The following is an 18802-nucleotide window of genomic DNA, read 5'->3' as shown; positions in this document are numbered from 1 at the left end:
ATGGCATTCCAGATAGCTTGTTAGGCTGTTGTATTTTGTTTTAGAACCAAAAAGTCAAAGTATTGAGAAGAATAACATTGATTCTCAAAGACTTCATCTCAGGATAGCCATGGAGTGTACGCGTGGTAGAGTGCATAGCATGTACGAGGCCTGTGCTTAGTTCCTAGCACTGGAAGGTGAAATAGATCTTTCTTTTTCAGTTGTACTGCAGATGTGTCTTTGGCCACTCATTAACCCAGACATTAATTTTCAAGAGATGACATCTTCAAGTTTGTCTGTCCTTGCACACTTTAGTAATTGGGAACCAAAATCATGAAGGGCCGTTGGTGTAGTGTCAGAAGAAAAACAGATGATATGATAAGGCCTCCCCAACTTTTCCTCTAGAGTCAGTAGGGTAGATGTAGGCGATTGCCATGGTTCTTCCATTTCTAAAATTCTACAATTCTTTCTGTACTTTCCTTTCCTTGCCACCTGCACACCTGCATATCTACAATAATCGGCCTCAATTTTTCTACTGGTAAGATGAACGGTGGCGAAGAGGTGAGGTGATCTAATGTATCAACTTACTATAGAATTGTTAACTCTTTATTTTATCTTAAGTATAAAAACAACTATTTAGATTAATAAAATTCTCTTTATTTAAATGGGAAGATGAATTTAAAGTAAAAGCTAGGAACTCACTTGCTAATATGTTAGTGAAAATGTCCTAGAATTGAAAATTTGGAATTTTTCTTTGTCAAAACCAAAATAAAGAAAAGCATCCTCTGAACCTACATTGAAAATGATCATGTATCATTTAAAACTTTAGTTGTGGTTGTCAGATTTCTACCTTATTTCCACCTTGATAAGAAACTATAGGGTATATTCTATCTAGGATGTGTATTTATTTATTTACAGTGCTGAAATTGAACCTCGGGCCTCCTGTGTGCTAGGCAAGTGCTCTACCGGTAAGCTACATTCCCACCGTGGGATGCATATTTTAAAATGTTAGATTTAATTATATTTAAGACATATACATGGGCCATGTAAAATATTATATGGATTTTTGCCTAAAATAATAATAATGTGATATTTTAAAATCTGGTATTTATTCTGAATGAGATTCACAGGTGCTTTTGTGTAGTTTGTTGCCTATGCCCTGATTGGGAAACAGTTTAACTTCAGTTAGAGGTTAGTGAAGATAGTGATGTAATCTTTTGCTATTGTTTGCAAACTCCCTGATCTAAATTTACTTTTGTTTTCTCAGACACATTCAGGGAAGCCACATGTAATCCTAGGTCTCAAGAGATTTAATCTTTGAGTAAAGTGAAGCTTGGGGTCTTTTCTATATTTAGCCCACAATGCTTTTCAAGCCTTTGAAATAAGCAAGTGATTGATTGTTTAATGGTTGTGAATCTCTTACTAGGAACTCAGTTTATTGCTACTAATTTTATTTCAGATTACTGAAGAAACAAATAATTACAAAAGGTAGTTTAGTCATTTTATTTGAAGCCAAATCAACATATTTGATATTAATAATGAGCTGTCATTCTAGTATATTTCTTTGTCATTAAAGAGGAAATTTAATTTGTGTCATGGGCCCTGAATCATCTTACGGAAATGCATAGTCAAATTTGTGTAATGATCTTTTAAATTTATTTTTAAAATTTATTTTGGGGATCTGATAATTGAACTTGGGCTGGGATTGAACTCGGGGCATATTGAGCTACCTTCCTAAGTGTGTGTGTGTGTGTGTGTGTGTGTTGTACTGATGATTTAACTCAGTCCTTTTCACTGAAAAAGGCCATATACCGAGCCTTTTTCAAAGTATTTTGAGACACGTTTTGAGTAAGTCACTCAGCTTGGATCCTCCTGCCTCAGCCTCCACACATGCTGTAATTACAAGCGTGTGCCACCACTGACTTCGCTTTTATTTTTTGAGACAAGGTTTCTCTCAATTACCCAGGTGGTCTCAAACTTGTGACTCTCCTACCCTCAGCATCCCCAGTAGCTGGGATTGTAGGAGTACGCCTTTGTGTCTGGCTTTACCACATTTAAAAAATATGGTAAAATACATGTAACACACAGCTTATCATTTTAACTACTTAAGTGAATAATTAAGTGACATTATTAAATCCACAGTGTTGTACAGCCATTGCTCTCTACTTCCTGAATTTCTCTCCACCCACCCTATACAGCAGCTCTTGTGCTCATTAAGCAGTAGCACCACACATCACTCTACACAGCTCCTGTTCACCACTGATCTACTTTCCATCTTATAAGTCTGCCTTTACTCAGTATTTAAAAAATATGGAATCATACAATATTGTTTTGCTTTGTGTCTGGTGTGTTTTCATCCATTTTTTAGCATGTATTAGAATTCCATTATTTTAATAGCTGAATACTATTCCAGTCTATGAAAACAGGAACTTGGGCCCTTATATGACAAGGTATACAGCAGTGTTCTTCAAAATAGCCAAAAGGTAGAGACAACCCAAGATGAATAAATTGCTGAGTGATAATGGTAATTTTAAAGGAATGTGATCTTTTTTTTAAATACTAGTTCTCCTTTATTTCTCTTTCATTAATGTTTTTTAAGCTTTTCAGTTTTTTGCTTATTTCCTTGGTTGTTTTTGTTGCTGAATTTTTAAAAATTGTTTGTTTTGAGCATTCATTTTTTTCTTTCTTTTTTTTTCAATTGTTTTTCAGACCCGAGTCAGAACTCCATCACAGGGGAACACAGCCAGCTGTTAGGTATCGTATCACTGTGGGAATTGACTCTAAAAAGCCACCTTTTACCTGCTTGTATTAACATATGTTACTTACTCCCCTTGTAATTCTAATTTTGCCCCCACTTTGCTGCTTTTCACCTATCAGTTATTTTCCTGCTGTTTCTTTCTTTCTTTTTTTTTTTTTTTTTTTTTGCACCGGGATCAAACTCAGGACCTTGCACATGCAAGGCAGGCATGGTCTAGTCACTGAGCTAAATCCCCAGCCCTTTCCTGTTGTTTCTGTTTCCAATTTGGTAAGCATTAAGAAACTACTACTGTAATTGATAACTAACACTCTATTTAGTTACTGCACTAAAAATTAATTTTGCATGGTCTATGGTTAGAAAATAATCTTAGAACTTTTTTCCAAGAAAATTTTGTAAAGAAAACATAATATTTGTAATACTTTGGACTTTATCCCTACTCTTCTTTTTTCAGTACTTGGCCTTTTGTTCGCCTTCATTTTAATTAGTAAAGGTATTTCATAAATAACATGGCTTTAAGCAATCCATAGAAATTGGTGTTCCAGTTTCCTATATGTGAATTAAGCTGTGAAAGTGAATTGATTGCCTCTAGGTGTTGCTCATTTAAATTGCAATAAACTTATAATTTGACAAGAATTTCACAAACTCAAAACAAACTTATAAAATATAAAAATGAGGTATACTCTGGTAAGGAATTCTGGCAATAAAGAAGTTACATATATAAAAAAAGCAAAAGTCTTTGGAAATATCTCTTCTTCGTACCTTGCTTCCGTTCTGCCAAATGACTTGCTATTTGTTGGGAATTCTATAAATTTTTATTGTTTTTCCTTTTTATATTAATGGAGTTATAATATACAGAATGTTCTACTGTAGAGACTCGCTCCTCCCCCCATTCTGGGATTTAAATCCATCAACTGTCTTTTTTTTTTTTTTCAGCTTTAATTGAGTTTATTGGTACATTTTAGGGATACAGTACAGTTACATTCATTGTTGGGATCTTGTACCTCTACATGACAAGTCTTGATTCTCATTTTTTCCCCTTACCCCTGCCCTCCCTTCACCCCCTCCTCCCCTCCCCATCTACAAACACTTTATTTTCATCTTTTCATTATCTCACGTTTTTTTCTTTTCCCTTATTACCCTTCCCCTACCCATCCCACCTTCCCTACACCTTTAGCTCCTTTCTTCTCATTTCTAAATCAACTGTCTTTTTTTACTTAACATTTTATCTTGGGACATCTTCTCTATGCATAAAGATCACCTCATTCATTTGTTTGTGATTAAATAGTATTCAGTTATGCTCCTTTGCTATAATTTTACTCAGCCAGTTCCCTCTCCGTGAGCATTTAGGTTATTTATAGGTATGTTATGTTAGTCTTACAAATTAGTTTGCATTTATCATCATGTATTTGGTTTTTGGTTTTTTGGTGGTTTTTCTTTTGGTACTGGGGATCGAACTTGTGACCTTGTGCTTGCGAGGCAGGTGGTGGCACCACTGAGCTAAATCCCTGGCCTTAATCATCGTGTATTTGTATTCTTATTGCCAGTATGTTTTTAGAATAAATTCCTAACAATGGAATTCCTTACTCAAAAGGTATTTACATTTTCAAAAAGATAAATCATCATAAGTTCCTGTCAATACTAATAAGGGTAATGGAGGAACTCTTACTTCTATTATCAAAAGTTGACATATCAATTTAAAATTTTTGTTTTTACTAATAGGTGAGAAAGGCATTTCTAGTTTTTATTTATATGTTTTTAATTAATATATTAATAATCATTCTGTATATTCATGTGTCTTGTTTTTGTTTGGGGGGAATATCTTTGCTTTTAGAGTACTGGAAATTAAACCCTAGACTTTCATACTTTGCTGTCTTCCTAGTCTTTTTCTTTTAGGCAAGGTCTTGCTAAATCAGTAAGTTGCCCATACTAGGCTCAAACTTGAGATCCTCCAATCTCAGCTTCCCTAAATGCTGGGATTATAGATGTGCCACTATACTTGGGTGTGTGTCTTTTGATTATATATAGCTGAACTTTTTGCTATTGAATATGTACATAGAGGTTGCAGAGAATATATTCTCAGAAGTCCAGAGTAGGGAAGGTGCTTCATATGGCTTGTTTGCCTATTGAAGCTTCAGAGTATTTATTCGTTGAAAAGAGTATTCCTTGTTCTTTCCACGTTAAAACGTTAGAAGAGTCCGTGAATTAATGAGATCTTAACACTCATTCCTTTGAGTATGTGTGTGTCTGTCAGAACTGTATCTAGCACTTTAGGCACCCAGTAAATATTTGTTAGGTAAATGATATAAACATGGAAATCTAATCACCACGATCCTGGCCTTGTGGCATTGAGGCTGTCATTATTCTTTTTTTTTTCTTTGTTTTCTCTTTGGTGCTAGGAATCAAACCCAGGACCTGGCACAAGTATTCTATCACTATGCTAAAATTCCAGTGCTGCTGGGTGTGGTGGTTCATGCCTATAAACCCAGCACTCAGGAGACTGAGGCAGGAGAATCGCCTTGCATTCAAGACCAGGGTTGGCAACACAGTGAGTTCAAGGCCAGTCTGAATTACATAGCCAGACTCCACAGACAAAATCATCATCATCATCATCATCATCATCATCATCATCCTCCTCCCAGCCTATTATATTGTTTTATTGAATAGTTCCTTTATACTACTCAAATTTAGTCTTCTATATAAAAATTTCATATTTAAATCAGGAATGGCTAAGATTTCATAGAAAGATTTTTCCAAACTATGAAAATCATACTCCCCACCCCCAAATTATTCTATCCATGAAACATGCATGATTGGCAGAGAAATTTGAGAGGAGTTCATTATCTGACTAGGAACATGGGCAGTGGCAGTCGGGGAAGGCTTTAGGTAGTGAGGTGGTCATTAGGAGTTGATACAGTTCAGTATTGTTAAAATGGATTGAAATAGTGAAACAGTTATTTTTTGCCATATTTATAAACATCCTATTGTTTCTCAGAAAGGACATTAGTAGCTTGAATTAAAATCTTTCCAGCTCCTGGGGCTGAACGTTGTAGGTCAGTATGGAGCACTTACGTAGCACAAACAAAGCCTTGTGTTCAATCTCATCACTGAGGGGAAGAAGTCTCCCCAGCTCTCTTTTTAAAAACTTCCTTTAGAGTTAAGTTGGCCTGGTAGGTGAAAAACTGGTTCAATTACTTTGCCTGCTGAATTGAATTTATAATAGCCTATTTCAGGCTTTTCTTGCTGAATTGGATTTATAATAACATCTTCCAGACCTGCTAAATACATTTTCTGTCAACAGGGTGCAGTTATTTTAATGTATTTGTTGTTCCCACTGACTCATTGGGTCTCTTGAGAAACTCAGGGTTAGGCCAAAGAGATGTAAGGGAGACAGAAACTGTTATTATGGTAATGAATCCAGTTCTATTCTTAGGATTTATGAACTTTTCCCTGTATGTATGTGTATAATTTTCAATTTAAAAATTTTTTGAAAGGGCTGGGGATTTAGTTTAGTGGCGCTGCGCCTGCCTGGCAAGTGCAAGGTCCTGAGTTTGATTTCCAGTACCGCCCCCCCCAAAAAAAATTTTTTTTAGAAAGCAAGCAAACAAACTGGCAACAAGTCTTGATATTTCTATAAGACATTTTACCAAACATTCAAGGAAAAAGAATTCCAGTGTTCTTCAGGCTTTCTCAAGCCATAGAAAACCAATTAAACATTATCTAAATCAGTTTGAGGAATTCATAACCTTGCCAAAATTTAACAATGGCAAATAGGAAGTGTAGTCTAGGCTGGGCCTGGTAGCACACACCTGTAATCCCAGTACTTGGGAGGCTGAGGCAGGAGGATCACTGTGAGTTTGAGACCAGCCTGGGCTACATAGTGAGTTCCAGGTCAGTCTCAACTACATAGTGAGACCCTGTCTCGAAAGAAAAAAAAAAGAAACTATAGTCCAGTCTTACTTTGAGGCTAAAGAAATAATTTGAGATTTATCTTGGGCCTCAAGATATAGCTTAAGATAACTGACAAAAGCCAGCAGCATTATAGAAATAATGTCAGTACATGCATAAAGTTTTTTGTTTGTTTGTTTTTTGTTTTTTTGGTTATTTTGAGACAGGGTCTCACTATGTAGTTGAGACTTACCTGGAACTTACTATGTAGCCCAGGCTGGTCTCGAACTCACAGCGGTCCTCCTGCCTCAACCTCCCAAGTGCCTGGATTTCAGGTGTGCGCCACCACGCCTGGCCATAAAGTTTTTATAAATAGACATTTGGTATACAGTCTTTTCTGTTGTACAAAAAAAAAAAAAAAATGACAGGAGTGTAGCTCCATTAAGAGTGTACGCTTACTTTGTTGTACAAGGCCCAGAGTTCAATCCCCAGCATTCCCCCACCACCACAAGAAAGAAGAAACAAAATATAAATATACCATGCAAACAGAAATACGAAATCTTGAAAAGAACCAGTTGTTCTGCCAGTTTGAATTATGCAACAAAAACTAGAAGTTTCCTGTAATATCAGCATTATTTGTGTAGTAAAATGAGAAAAAAGAAAAATAATAGTGATCTGATGGGGCTTTTTAATTCAAAGCATTTCTAAAACCAGTCTCAGCAGGTATCCTCCAAAGGACTCGGTATAATACTAAAAGATTTCTGTGATGTAGATTTGATTCTTAGTTCATGGAGAATAATATTTGTTATTCAGAAACCCTAAAAGTTCTTTTTCATGTGGTATTTCCTGAGGTCAGAGTAGTGACCCAGACTACCAAAGGCTATATTCTGAAGCAGCATATTTCCCAACCAAGATATTCAAGCCAAGAATTGATCCATGCCTTTGAATAGAACCACTTCTAATTTCATGCTTTTCAATATGGCCACACCTGAAGAGAGCTTGTTTGTTCCTTATGTGGAAAGCCTTGACTTTTCATCACTGTCCACAAGTCATGGTTGACCAGGAATTTATGGGACCCTCCCATTCTGTGTCACCGCCACAGGTAGACATTGGGGAGGACAGTATTGGCCGCATAGTTGGTGTCGTAAGATGCAGACAGAATCTCCAAGGATATTCTTCCACCCTCCTAAAAATTTAAGTGGAAGCTGGGCTAGAAACTGCCAGAACCAGAGTGCTTAAAAGTGAAAGCAATTTCACCAGAAACTTGAGACTGGAGAGGTCCAAACAGAGAGATTCCGGAGTTGCTAAGAATTGGGTTGGATAGACAGCAGACAGCAAAACAGGACAGGTTTGTGCTCATGCCCGATTTTATATCAGCACTATTATAAGGTTATTGAACAATGGGGAAGTATTGTACTACATTGAACTCTGGAACTCTTATTTTAAAACCTTTGAGAGTGAAGAAGTCCTAAATGTGGGATAAAAATTTGATTAAATGTTTAAATCAAGAAAGTTCTATGAAAGGTTTAAATCAATAAGAAATGCAATTATGAAGGAGAGCAAAGTATTCAGCAGTGAGAGACTGTTCAGAGAAAAGAAGAACAAATAGAACTTCTAGAAAATAAAAATATAATTATCAACATAAAGAAGAGGTTAGATATAGAAACGGTGAAGAATATGAAAAAAGAATGCTCTGCCTAGATATATCTCAGTTAAACTACAAAGTTCCTCAAATATCTGGATAGCAGCCAGAGAGTATGAACAGAACATTAAAGGAACTACATAATGACAGAAGACTCTCAACAGCAAAACAAAGACTAGGAAATGCAAAAGCGCAGGCTTCATTAACATAAAATTGTGCTTAACAAAACACTCAGGAGTAAGAGCAAAATAGGCCCAATCAACCCTGGCGATCATTGGGCTGACAGATGTCACAGCCAGATCGCCCTTACATCCAAGGGATAGGAGCAAAACAACACTTGTAGGTAAATAAAAGCGGAGGGCAGTTTTTACTATGAGGCTTGCTCTAAAATAGTAGTTTTCAACTAGAGGCAATTATACCCTCCAAGGGATACTCTATTTAGAAATATCTGGAGACTGGAGACCCTTTTTTTCTTCCTTTCTTTGTCTTTTGTGCTAGAGATTGGATACAGGGGCCCTGTACCATAGCTACAGACAACCCCATCCTTTTTATTTTATTTATTTTTATTTGAGACAGGGTCTCTCTGAGTTGTTCACATTTGGCCTTGAAGTAGAAATCTTCGTGCTTGAGTGTCCTAAGTAGTTGGTTTGCTTGTAATCTTCTGGCCTCCAGCCTCCCGCTTAGCTGGGCTTACAGATATGAGCCACTATACCTAGCTGGAGACTTCTGACTGTCACACACATCTAATGAGTAGACACCAAGGATGTTCCCAACAGCAAGTAGTTATTTAGTTCACGGTTTCATAGTATAACTTTGAAAAACCTTCTAAAGGAATTTGAAGGACTATCACCTTGGGTATTGTATCTGGTCTCTAGCCTCTTTCTTTCTTGTGCTGTTCCCTTGCTCTGCTTCTTAGCCACTATGAACTGAGCAGCTTTTTTCCATCATGCCCTTCTGCCACTCTTGCCTTGGACACTTCCAGCCATGGACTGAATCCTCTGAAACTATCAGCTGAGTTAAACCTGTCCTTCTCTAATTCATGGGAATTGGGAATTGTGTTCCAGCAATGAAAAACTAATACATTTTATAAAATAGTTTTAATATGTTATGTGTGATGTTAATAAAAGCTACTTGAAATGTTGAATAGCAGTATCAGTTAAGTCAGGAGGAGAGAGTTGGAACAGAAGTGGTGTTCATAATTCTTCATTCTGCTTAGCAGGATGTTAAACTATTGTTTTAAGGAAAATATGTAAACTTAAGGGTGAATAATAAAAGATATAAATAATGTGGAAACTAGAGGAAAAAAATGGACTAAGGGAAAAAACAAACCACAAATTACTGCTGGAAACAGCAGCAAAGACAAAGGCAGAGTGAAAATGAATTATAAGAGATGGTAGAACCCAGTCCAGATTTTCAGATTAAAAAAAAAAAAAGAAACACTACTATACCAGTTAATCTTAATTCTTAGTTTGACTGGATTAAGAGACTCCTAGAGAGGTGATTAAGTCAGGGTGATTAATCTACTGATATTCATAGCTGAATATTCTATTAGTGGGGTTCCATTAGAGATGGGTCACTGGGACCATGCCTTTGGTCTGTCTCTCTCCCTCCTCCTTTCTCTTTGTTTTTGTTGTGAGACAGGGTCTTACTGTGTAGTTCAGGCTGGCATTGAACTCACTGAGCAGTCCAGGCTGGCTTCAAACTCACAGCAGTCCTCCTGCCTTACCTTCCAGAGTGCTGGGATTACAAGTATGTGCCACCGTGCCTGATGAGAGTGTATTTTTTGCTCGTGCTCCTCCCGTGTGCTCTGCTTCCAAGCCACCAAGAAGTGAGCACTTTGTTCCACCATGGTGTTCTGCTTTGGATCTTTTTGACCATAAATTGAATCCCTTGAAACCATGAGCCAGATTAAACCTCTCCTCTTTTAAGTTGTGAGTTTTGAGTATTTTGTCCCAGCAATGGGAAAGTTGCCCAATTCAGAAAGTTGGTACCAGAGAAGTGGGGTCATTATTGTGACTATACCTGACCATATGGTTCAGGTTGTGGCATGGCTACTGCTGCCTACTTTTTTGCTAGACATATAATGAGAATTGGGAGCAAAAAGCAGAACAGAAAACCCTGCTGGATTTCAGTCTGGCTTTGGTCATATTTTTTTCTATTCCCAATTCCTCCTCTTGAAATAGTAATATTTACCCTGTGCCATTTATCTTGCTTTTTTAACAATGGGATTAAGTAATTTGCTATTTATTGATTTATTTAGGGAACTGGGAATCAAACTCAGGACCTTGTGGTTTTGAGGCAGGTGGTGGCACCACTGAGCTAAATCCCTAGCCCATGCTTTTTTTATTTTATGGAGGTTCACACTAAAAGAATTTTCCTTGAGTCTCAGAGGAGACTTTGGGTTTTTTAGGAAGGCTGGAACTGTTAAGACTTTGGAGAAGCAAGAGCCGGGAACCTGCCTGGCAAGCACACGGTCCTGAGTTCAATTCCTAGTCCGGGGGGGGGCGGTTTGGAGAGGCAATTAGTGCATTTTTGTTTGTAAACAGGATAGTTAAAAAATGGTGGATGCAATTATGGACTTAATGCGGTATAGATTGTGTGGTTTAAGGAGATAGAATTAGGTGTCAGGTTGACAAGGTATGAAATTGTGCCAGTTAATCTTAATTATCAACTTGACTGGATTGAGAGATTCCTGGAGAGGTAACTGATTGTGGGGATGCTAGAGCTGAATGTGCTGTTAGAAGGTAGGGCCCATCTGGAGTAGGTGGGTTCCTGGGGCTGAGTCTTTGGAGGATGTATTGCTCATGGTGCTCTTCTCCTGGGCTCTGCTTATTGATTGTTTGTAATGATTATGTGGATTGACTGGAATGGGTCACTTTTTGTTTTTGTTTGTGATTTTTTTTGTTTGTTTGTTTTTTCCATATGGTAGCCGAGGTCTCTTCCATAGTTTTCTTCAGTGTTCATCCCAAGCAGTACTCCAAAGTATTCACTGGGAATTCAGGAGGAGCTACAAAATGACTGTTTTGGGCATGGTACTGAGGAACAAATTGCAGAGTTGCTCTTTCACTGAGATACATCCCCCGTTTTTCCTTCCTATTTTGTCTATCTGTCTGTCTATTTATATCTTTTTTTGAGAAGAGTCTTACAGAGTTGCCAAAGCTGGCCTTGAGCTTCTCATCTTCTGCCTCTGCCTCCAGAGTGGCTAGGATAACAGGCATGGGCCATCCCACACCCAGGGGTATTTTAATACTATCATATTATTCATTTTTAGTATTTATATTGTCTCACTTTTGGCCACTTAGAACTACGTCAGGTTGGTTTTGTGTTCTTCGACATGACCCAGTCATTCTGATAACTGGTTGGCTTTTTCCATGCTCATTTTATATACTTAAGGATATAGGATTTTTAGTATTGTTAAAATTTTATATAGATCTGCTGGGCGTGATGGCGCATGCCTGTAATCCCAGCACTCGGGAGGCTGAGGCAGAAGGATTGCTGTGAGTTTGAGACCAGCCTGGGCTACATAATGAGTTCCAGATCAGTCTCAACTATATAGTGAGACCCTGTCTCAAAAAACCAAAAAAAAAAAATTTTTTTTATATAGATGTATATTTCTTCAATATTGAAAATCTTAGTAGTTTTCATTTCTATTCTGGTGGTATTGAGAATTGAACCCAGAGTGCTGTACCTGAACAACATCCATAGCTATTTATATTTTGAGATAGGGTCTCATTCAGTTGCCCACATGGCTTCAAACTTGATCCTCCTGCCTCCACTGGGATTGCAATGGCGAGCTGTTCCACCCACTGAAAATCTTAAGTTTTAGTATTTATATAATTTTTAACTTTTTATTTTTTACTGCCAGACTGTGTAATTATTTAACTTTTTTTTTATATATAGACAGGGTCTCACTTTGTAGTTCAAACTGTCCTTGAACTCACTCTGTAGCCCAGGCTGGCCTCAAACTGGTGGAGACCCTTCTGCCTCAGGCTCCCAAATTCTGGGATTACAGGCCTACATACCACACCTGGCAGTTATCTGACTTTTACACACTACAAAACCAAAGTCAAGGAAATATTCAAACTTTGCTGCCCTAGAGACTCAATTTTTTTCTTTTCTTTTTTTCTTCATATCTTGTTCACTAAATTCCTATCAGGTGCCTCTTCTTAAACATTTTTTTATTAGTACATGTACATGTCTGTAGTATATAATGATTACATGCATCATGGGAGGTTGTTACTTTATCTTAATTCTTTACTTCTCTTGTTCCACCCTTGCCTCCCCTACCCCCTTAAAGTGCCTCTTTTTTTCTTTTTGGTATCTGGGATTGAACTCAGGCCCTTGAACTTGCAAGGCAGGCAGTGGAACCACTGAGTTAAATCTCCGGCCCTTGAAGTGCCTCTTTTTACAGCAAAAGCATGTTTGTAAACTAGTCCAGATATAGCATAGTAGTATATCCTGAGTACGTATTTCATAAATTCTCTGGGTTTTTTTTTTTTTCTATCCTGGATTTGGGTAACTTTAAGTGTAGAGCTTTGATAGGCTAAAAGAATAGTGCCTCCAAAGGTCTTTGAATTAAGAAAAAGAATGACCTGTGTTATTTCTTAGAGATTTGTTTTTGCTTCTGCTGAAAAGGGAGAGCAGTGTTGATTTATTGAGTCGTAGATTAAATTTGGATTAACAAAGAGGCAACTTGCAATTATTTGGTGTTATTTCTTAATACCAGTGAGAACTAACTTGGTTTATTGTTTTTTCCAGATGATGGGCATAAGAAAGCTCGAAATGCTTATCTCAATAATTCCAATTATGAAGAAGGCGATGAATACTTTGATAAAAATTTGGCACTCTTTGAGGTAATATTTGGAAGAAAACTATAGACAGATTGTAGGAACAGAGATTTCAGGACAGCTATTTTCTATTTGATTTTAAAACACTACAAACTGGATAATCACTAATGTTAAAATATACTTATGTTGTAACTTTTCATTGTACTTAATTTTGTCTGTATGGTCTAATTATAGAAAATATCTATTAAATGTTATGAAGTAAGGAAGAAGAGTGCTTATTTACATGGAGAATCTTGCAATCTAATTTAGATATGGAATAATTTGAATAAAAAACAATCCTATGTTTGGGAGGACTATTGTTTAACTTAGAACTATCTAAACAATAACCACTCTAAGAAGCAGGCTACCAGATTAAGATTTATGTAATTTCTTATTGGTCTGTGTTTGCAATACATGAAATTTACATGATTTTGGGGGGAATGGCAAATGTTATATAACATACCTTAATTATTTACTGTCCTGCTTCAGCCCTCCCCTATCCAAAATGTCTTATTTTGTAACAAATTATTGTATTTATAGGTAAAATGTGATATTTTCATTCATGTAGATATTGTGGGATGATTAAATCAAGCCACATAACATATCCATCACCCCTTATAATTTTTAGTGATACAAACATTGGAATTTTAGTTTCTTAGAAGTTTTGAAATACAAAATATATATTTCAGTCCCCTGTACAAAAAAAAAAAAAAAAAGACAGTATATTAAGTGTAGTCACCATATTGGGCAGTAGATCTGAAAATCTTACTCTTCTTGTCTAACTGAAACTTTGTACCCTTTGGCTAACATCTCCCTATTCCTCCTTTCCCCCAGCCTCTGGTAACCACCATTCTACTCACTACTTCTGAGTTAACTTTCTTGTTTTTTGAGACAGGATCTTGCTATGTAGTTCAGCCTGGCCTTGAGCTCACTACATAGCCTGGGCTAGCTGCAAACTCATGGCAATCCCACAGCCTCCTGACAGCTAGGATTACAAGCATGTACCACCACACCCAGCTGAGTTAATGTTTTTTCAGAGTCTGCATATAAGTAAAATTATGTGGTATTTATCTCTCTGTGTTTGTTTAACTTAGCATAATGAAGACGACTTTTACGTGTTATCTGACTGAGACAATGTAGACTGATGGGTCTGCAGCCAGACTGTTGAAAGGAGAGTGGTATATTCCAACACTACCTTTGTCTGGCTTTGCACAATGTCAGTGCCATATCTTGCAGTGTGCTTTGTTAAAAAAAGGAATCTTTTCTCTCAATCTCCTTCAGACTGAGGTCTGAGATAAATATTTATTTCAATCACAAATGTTTCTCCTCTGTCCATGCTTGGTGCTATAATTATTACACAGCTGGGAATGGCGCTCAGTGGTAAAATGCTTGCATAGCATATGTGAGGCCCTACGTTTGATCCCCAGCACCTCTAAATTAATTAATTAAAAACTAATAATTGCCATAAATGTTAGTAGCCAAAAGAGAGGTGTGATATTATAGTGAAGGATCACATTACCAATATGAACTTTAGGTTACTAGAGCTGGTGATTTTGTTTTCTCTGTAGATTAAGTTATATAGCTACTACAAGGAATAATGAAAGTTTTCATTAAGAATATTATAAGCAGGGGCTTGGGGGTATAGCTCAGTGGTAGAAAATTTTCCTAGGAGGTGTGAGGCCTTGGCTTGGATCCCGAGCACAAGAAAGAGAAGAAAGAGAAAGAAGGAAGGATTTATGGCTGGATTAGTATAAGTAGAAAACAGCATGAAGTTTTCTCATAAAAATCAAAATAGAACTACCACATGATCCAGCAATTCCACCACTCAGTATATATCCAAAGAAAATGAAATCACAGTGTCAAAATGATGTCTACATTTCCATGTTCGTTGCAGCATTGTTCACAATAGCCAAGTGTCCCAACCTAAGTGTCCCAACAGTGGATGAAGAGACAAGGAAACAAGGTACATGTACATAGTGGGAGAGCGTTCAGCCTTAAAAAAAAAAGGGTAATCCTGACACTGGTGACAACATGGAGGAATTTGGAGAAATTATGTTAAGTGACATAAGACAAATACCACTGATCTCTTGTGTAGGATCTGAAAGTTGAATTCCTAGAGGCAGAGACAGAATGCTAGCTATGAGGGGGCATAGAGGGGACTGATGGTGTGATGTTGGTCATTGGGCGCAGAATTTCCATTAGAAAGAATAAGTGTGATGGCTTGTGTTTAGTTGTCCTCCAGAAGCTGCATGCCATCATAGGTGGGGCTTTTTCAGAGGTAGTGGGATCTACAGTGTGTTATCAGTTATGGTGTAATGTTAAGATTAAGGATGCTAAGTTTTTTTTTTTTTTTTTTTTTTTTGGTACCGGGGATTGAACTCAGGTCCTTGTGCTTGCAAGGCAGTCCACCAAACCACTGAGCTAAATCCCTGGCCCAAGGGTGCTAAGATTAAGGGCATGTGATTACTAAATTGGTCTATTGATTGGTTTGGCACCTGCCCTAATCCCAGTAGCCTGGATGCAAAATAAGGGATAGGAAGAGGCTCATATTGTACATTGTTGGCTTTGTTACCTTCTGCCCGCCATGAACTATTTCTCCTTTTTGATGCCTGTCTGCCGGGCCACCCTGCCTTGGAGCCAGTGATTATGGACTGAAACTTTTACAAACTGAGCTGAATAAACCTTTACTCCTTTAACTTTAGGTCTCAGCAATGAGAGAAAAGTAACTACGACAGTAAGGTTTTCAGATCTGTTATACATAATGACTGAATTTATACTTGAAAATTGCTAGAACAGCAGATTCTCAATGGTCTCACTACAAAAAAAATAAGTATTTGTGGTGATGGATATATTAACTAGCATGATTTAATCATTACATAACATGTACATCTGTCACATAATGTTGAGCACCATAAATGCATGCAGTTTATTTATTCACTTACTGGGTGTAACTGGTGATTGAACTGAGAGCCTTCACACTGAACTACATTCCCAACCCCTTTTTTAAAATTATTTTTTATTTTGAGACAAAGTCTACCTGAGTCAACAAGTTGTCCAGGCTGCGCTCAAGCTTCTGATTCTCCTGCCTCAGTCTCCCAGAGTGCTGAGATTATAACTGTGTACCACCACACCTGGCTAAAATATGCAAACTTTAATTTGTCAATTAAATTTTTTATAAGGATTCGTGATACCCTGATAAAGTGTGACTTTTTTTTCTTTTTTGAGACAACGTCTTACTATGTAGTTCAGGCTGGTCTTGAATTCACTATGTAATCTAGGCTGGCCTCGAACTTGTTTCAATCCTCCTGCCTCTCAGCTTCCAGAGGGCTGGGATCACAGGTGTGTACCACCATGCCCAGCCTGTATGATCCTTTAAATATGATGGGAAATATGATCCTTTAAGTGTGATGAAGAAATAGTCTTATTGATAAATTAAAAAAAAAACATTTACCTGTGAATTTTTTCTTATGTACTTCACAGCTTTCTTTTCATGCATAGTATTTATTCAGGATAATGGGTTTTATTTTGGCACATTGTACATGCATATAACATACTTTGATCTTTTCTGCTACAGTAACGCTCCTTCCCCTTCTGTCCCCTAGCCCATTCTTTTCCACTTCTCTTAGTAGTCTCCCTTTTCCTTTCAGGTTTAGTAGTCTCCCTTTTCCTTTCATGTCAATAAAGTTTATTTTGAGGTTTATTTTCATTGTGCTTTGTAATTCATTTCTTTCATATTTCTGGCTTTATAGGAAGAAATGGACACCAGACCAAAGGTGTCTTCTCTCCTCAATCGCATGGCCAATTACACTAATCTGACACAAGGAGCAAAGGAACATGAAGAGGCAGAAAATATCACTGAAGGGAAAAAAAAGCCCACCAAGGTGAGGCCTCAGAATAGCAAGGATCATTCAGAGTCTCGTAAGTTTTGAATGTTTGACATATCCAAGGCACTTGTGGCAACTAGTGTCATAGTACAAACAGTATCCTGGCTGTCTTGTAAGGAGACAGTCTTCAGACTGTTTTAACTCTGTAAAAATATACAACAGTAAGTCTCAAGAAATGCTTTAACAAATATTTGAGTGAGATTAAAGAGACTGAGACTGTCAAGGGAGCCAGGTGGACAAAGAAAGCCCTCTTAACAACGTGATTCTTGAGCAGAGACCTAATTGGTGTGAGGAGTAAGCCATGTGGGAGAACAGCATTCCAGTGAGAGGGAATAGGGTCAAGAACATCCCACACCCATCTGCTCATGCCATCTGTCTGTTACAAAGTTGAATTTTTTAAAAGAAGTAAATATTAGCTTTTCTTAGAATGAAAATGAGGCAGCATATATCATTTGTCCTTCTAGTTGTTTAGCTCTTTAAAAAGCTGTGAAAAGGGCTGGGGATTTAGCTCAGTGGTGCTGCTGCCTGCCTCACAAGCGCAAGGTCCAGAGTTTGATCCCTGGTACCAAAAACAAAACAAAACAAAAAAGCTGTCAAATGGCCATTGGGGTTCATTTCACCATCTGTCCCATTTACCAATTAATTCTGAAGGATTTCCATCAAGTCATTCTTTTTTTTTTTTTTTTTTTTTTTTTTTTTTTTTTTTTTTTTTTTTAGAGGTTTATATTTTCAAAGCCTTTCATGTTGCTGTTTAGTGCTTTTTCTTTTTTTTATTTGTTTGCATTTCTGATTTTGTTTTTTGAGATAGGGTCTTGCTATGTATTTCAGGCTGCCCTTGAACTCAATATGTAGCCCAGGCTGAACTCAAACTCATGGTGATCCTCCTGCCGCAGCCTCCCAAGTGCTGGGATTACAGGCGTGTGCCACAATGCCTATGAATAGTCTTTTATGAAATACAGCTTTATATGTGCCTTTTGAGGATATTGCTTAAACTTATCTTTGCTTTGATATTAATATGGTAGGTAGGGAGCAAATTTTTACAGAAAAGATTAAAAATTTTAAAAGTGAAAAAAAAAGTACCTATTGTAGATAACTAACTTTTTTCTTCTGTCTACATCTTCCTTTTTAGACCCCCCAAATGGGTACCTTCATGGGTGTCTACCTACCATGTCTACAGAATATTTTTGGAGTGATCCTCTTTCTACGCCTTACATGGGTAGTGGGCACAGCTGGAGTTCTTCAGGCCTTTGCAATTGTCCTTATCTGCTGCTGCTGTGTAAGTTTTGCATCGGCTCCTGGAGATCATTGGGAACATTTTGTGTTCTCAAGAGTATATGCATTTTGATGTCTTTGGGAATAAAACAAAGACTACTTACAATGTCAACAGGAGAGATTATTCTGTTATAAAAATCTAAAGGATTTTCTTTTACTTAGTGCCTGTCATTTACTGCTTGCTATCTAAGATTATGCAGTGTGCTAGAAATTACAAAGCAAGACTTCAGCTGGAAGTAAGAAGATAAAGAATCTAAATCCTTGGAGTTTGAGACCACCAATATAGTTATGGAAAATGTATAGAAAATGCCATATGTTATTCCATTGTGTATTGAGAAATAGAAACTGATATTAAATATTTGAGGGATAAGACATATTTGAGTTTGGTCAGGTTTGGCTTTGAAGTCTTTCTCTTAGAAATTCAATTTTTCTTTCTAGGTCTTGTCTTCCCTATATTAGGAGCATTCTTAATCTTCCTTTAGTTTAAACTCATTTTTCATCTATCCCAGACACATCTATCATTCTTACTATGTTTTTATTCCTGTCACCATTTTCC

At 37.2% G+C, this 18802-nt stretch overlaps 1 protein-coding gene across 4 annotated transcripts in view; it reads left to right on the top strand.

Moving 5' to 3' along the window:
* The window catches only part of Slc12a6 (solute carrier family 12 member 6), a 90553-nt gene that overhangs the window by 45207 nt on the left and 26544 nt on the right, over positions 1–18802 (top strand). For 3 of the 4 annotated variants that reach the window (XM_010624602.2, XM_010624601.3, XM_010624603.2), the window contains 4 exons: positions 2689–2733; positions 13023–13117; positions 16840–16971; positions 18104–18250. In XM_010624602.2, coding sequence (XP_010622904.1) covers positions 2689–2733; positions 13023–13117; positions 16840–16971; positions 18104–18250 — 419 coding nt within the window. The remainder of the gene's footprint in view (positions 1–2688; positions 2734–13022; positions 13118–16839; positions 16972–18103; positions 18251–18802) is intronic. The other variant, XM_010624600.2, reaches the window with a different exon arrangement.

The sequence above is a fragment of the Fukomys damarensis genome, unplaced genomic scaffold (assembly GCF_012274545.1).
Source record: "Fukomys damarensis isolate Sample0158 unplaced genomic scaffold, DMR_v1.0_HiC HiC_scaffold_17, whole genome shotgun sequence".
In the NCBI taxonomy this organism is placed as follows: domain Eukaryota; kingdom Metazoa; phylum Chordata; class Mammalia; order Rodentia; family Bathyergidae; genus Fukomys; species Fukomys damarensis.
The sequence above is the reverse complement of the archived record's forward strand: the minus strand, read 5'-3'. Positions and strand labels throughout refer to the sequence as shown.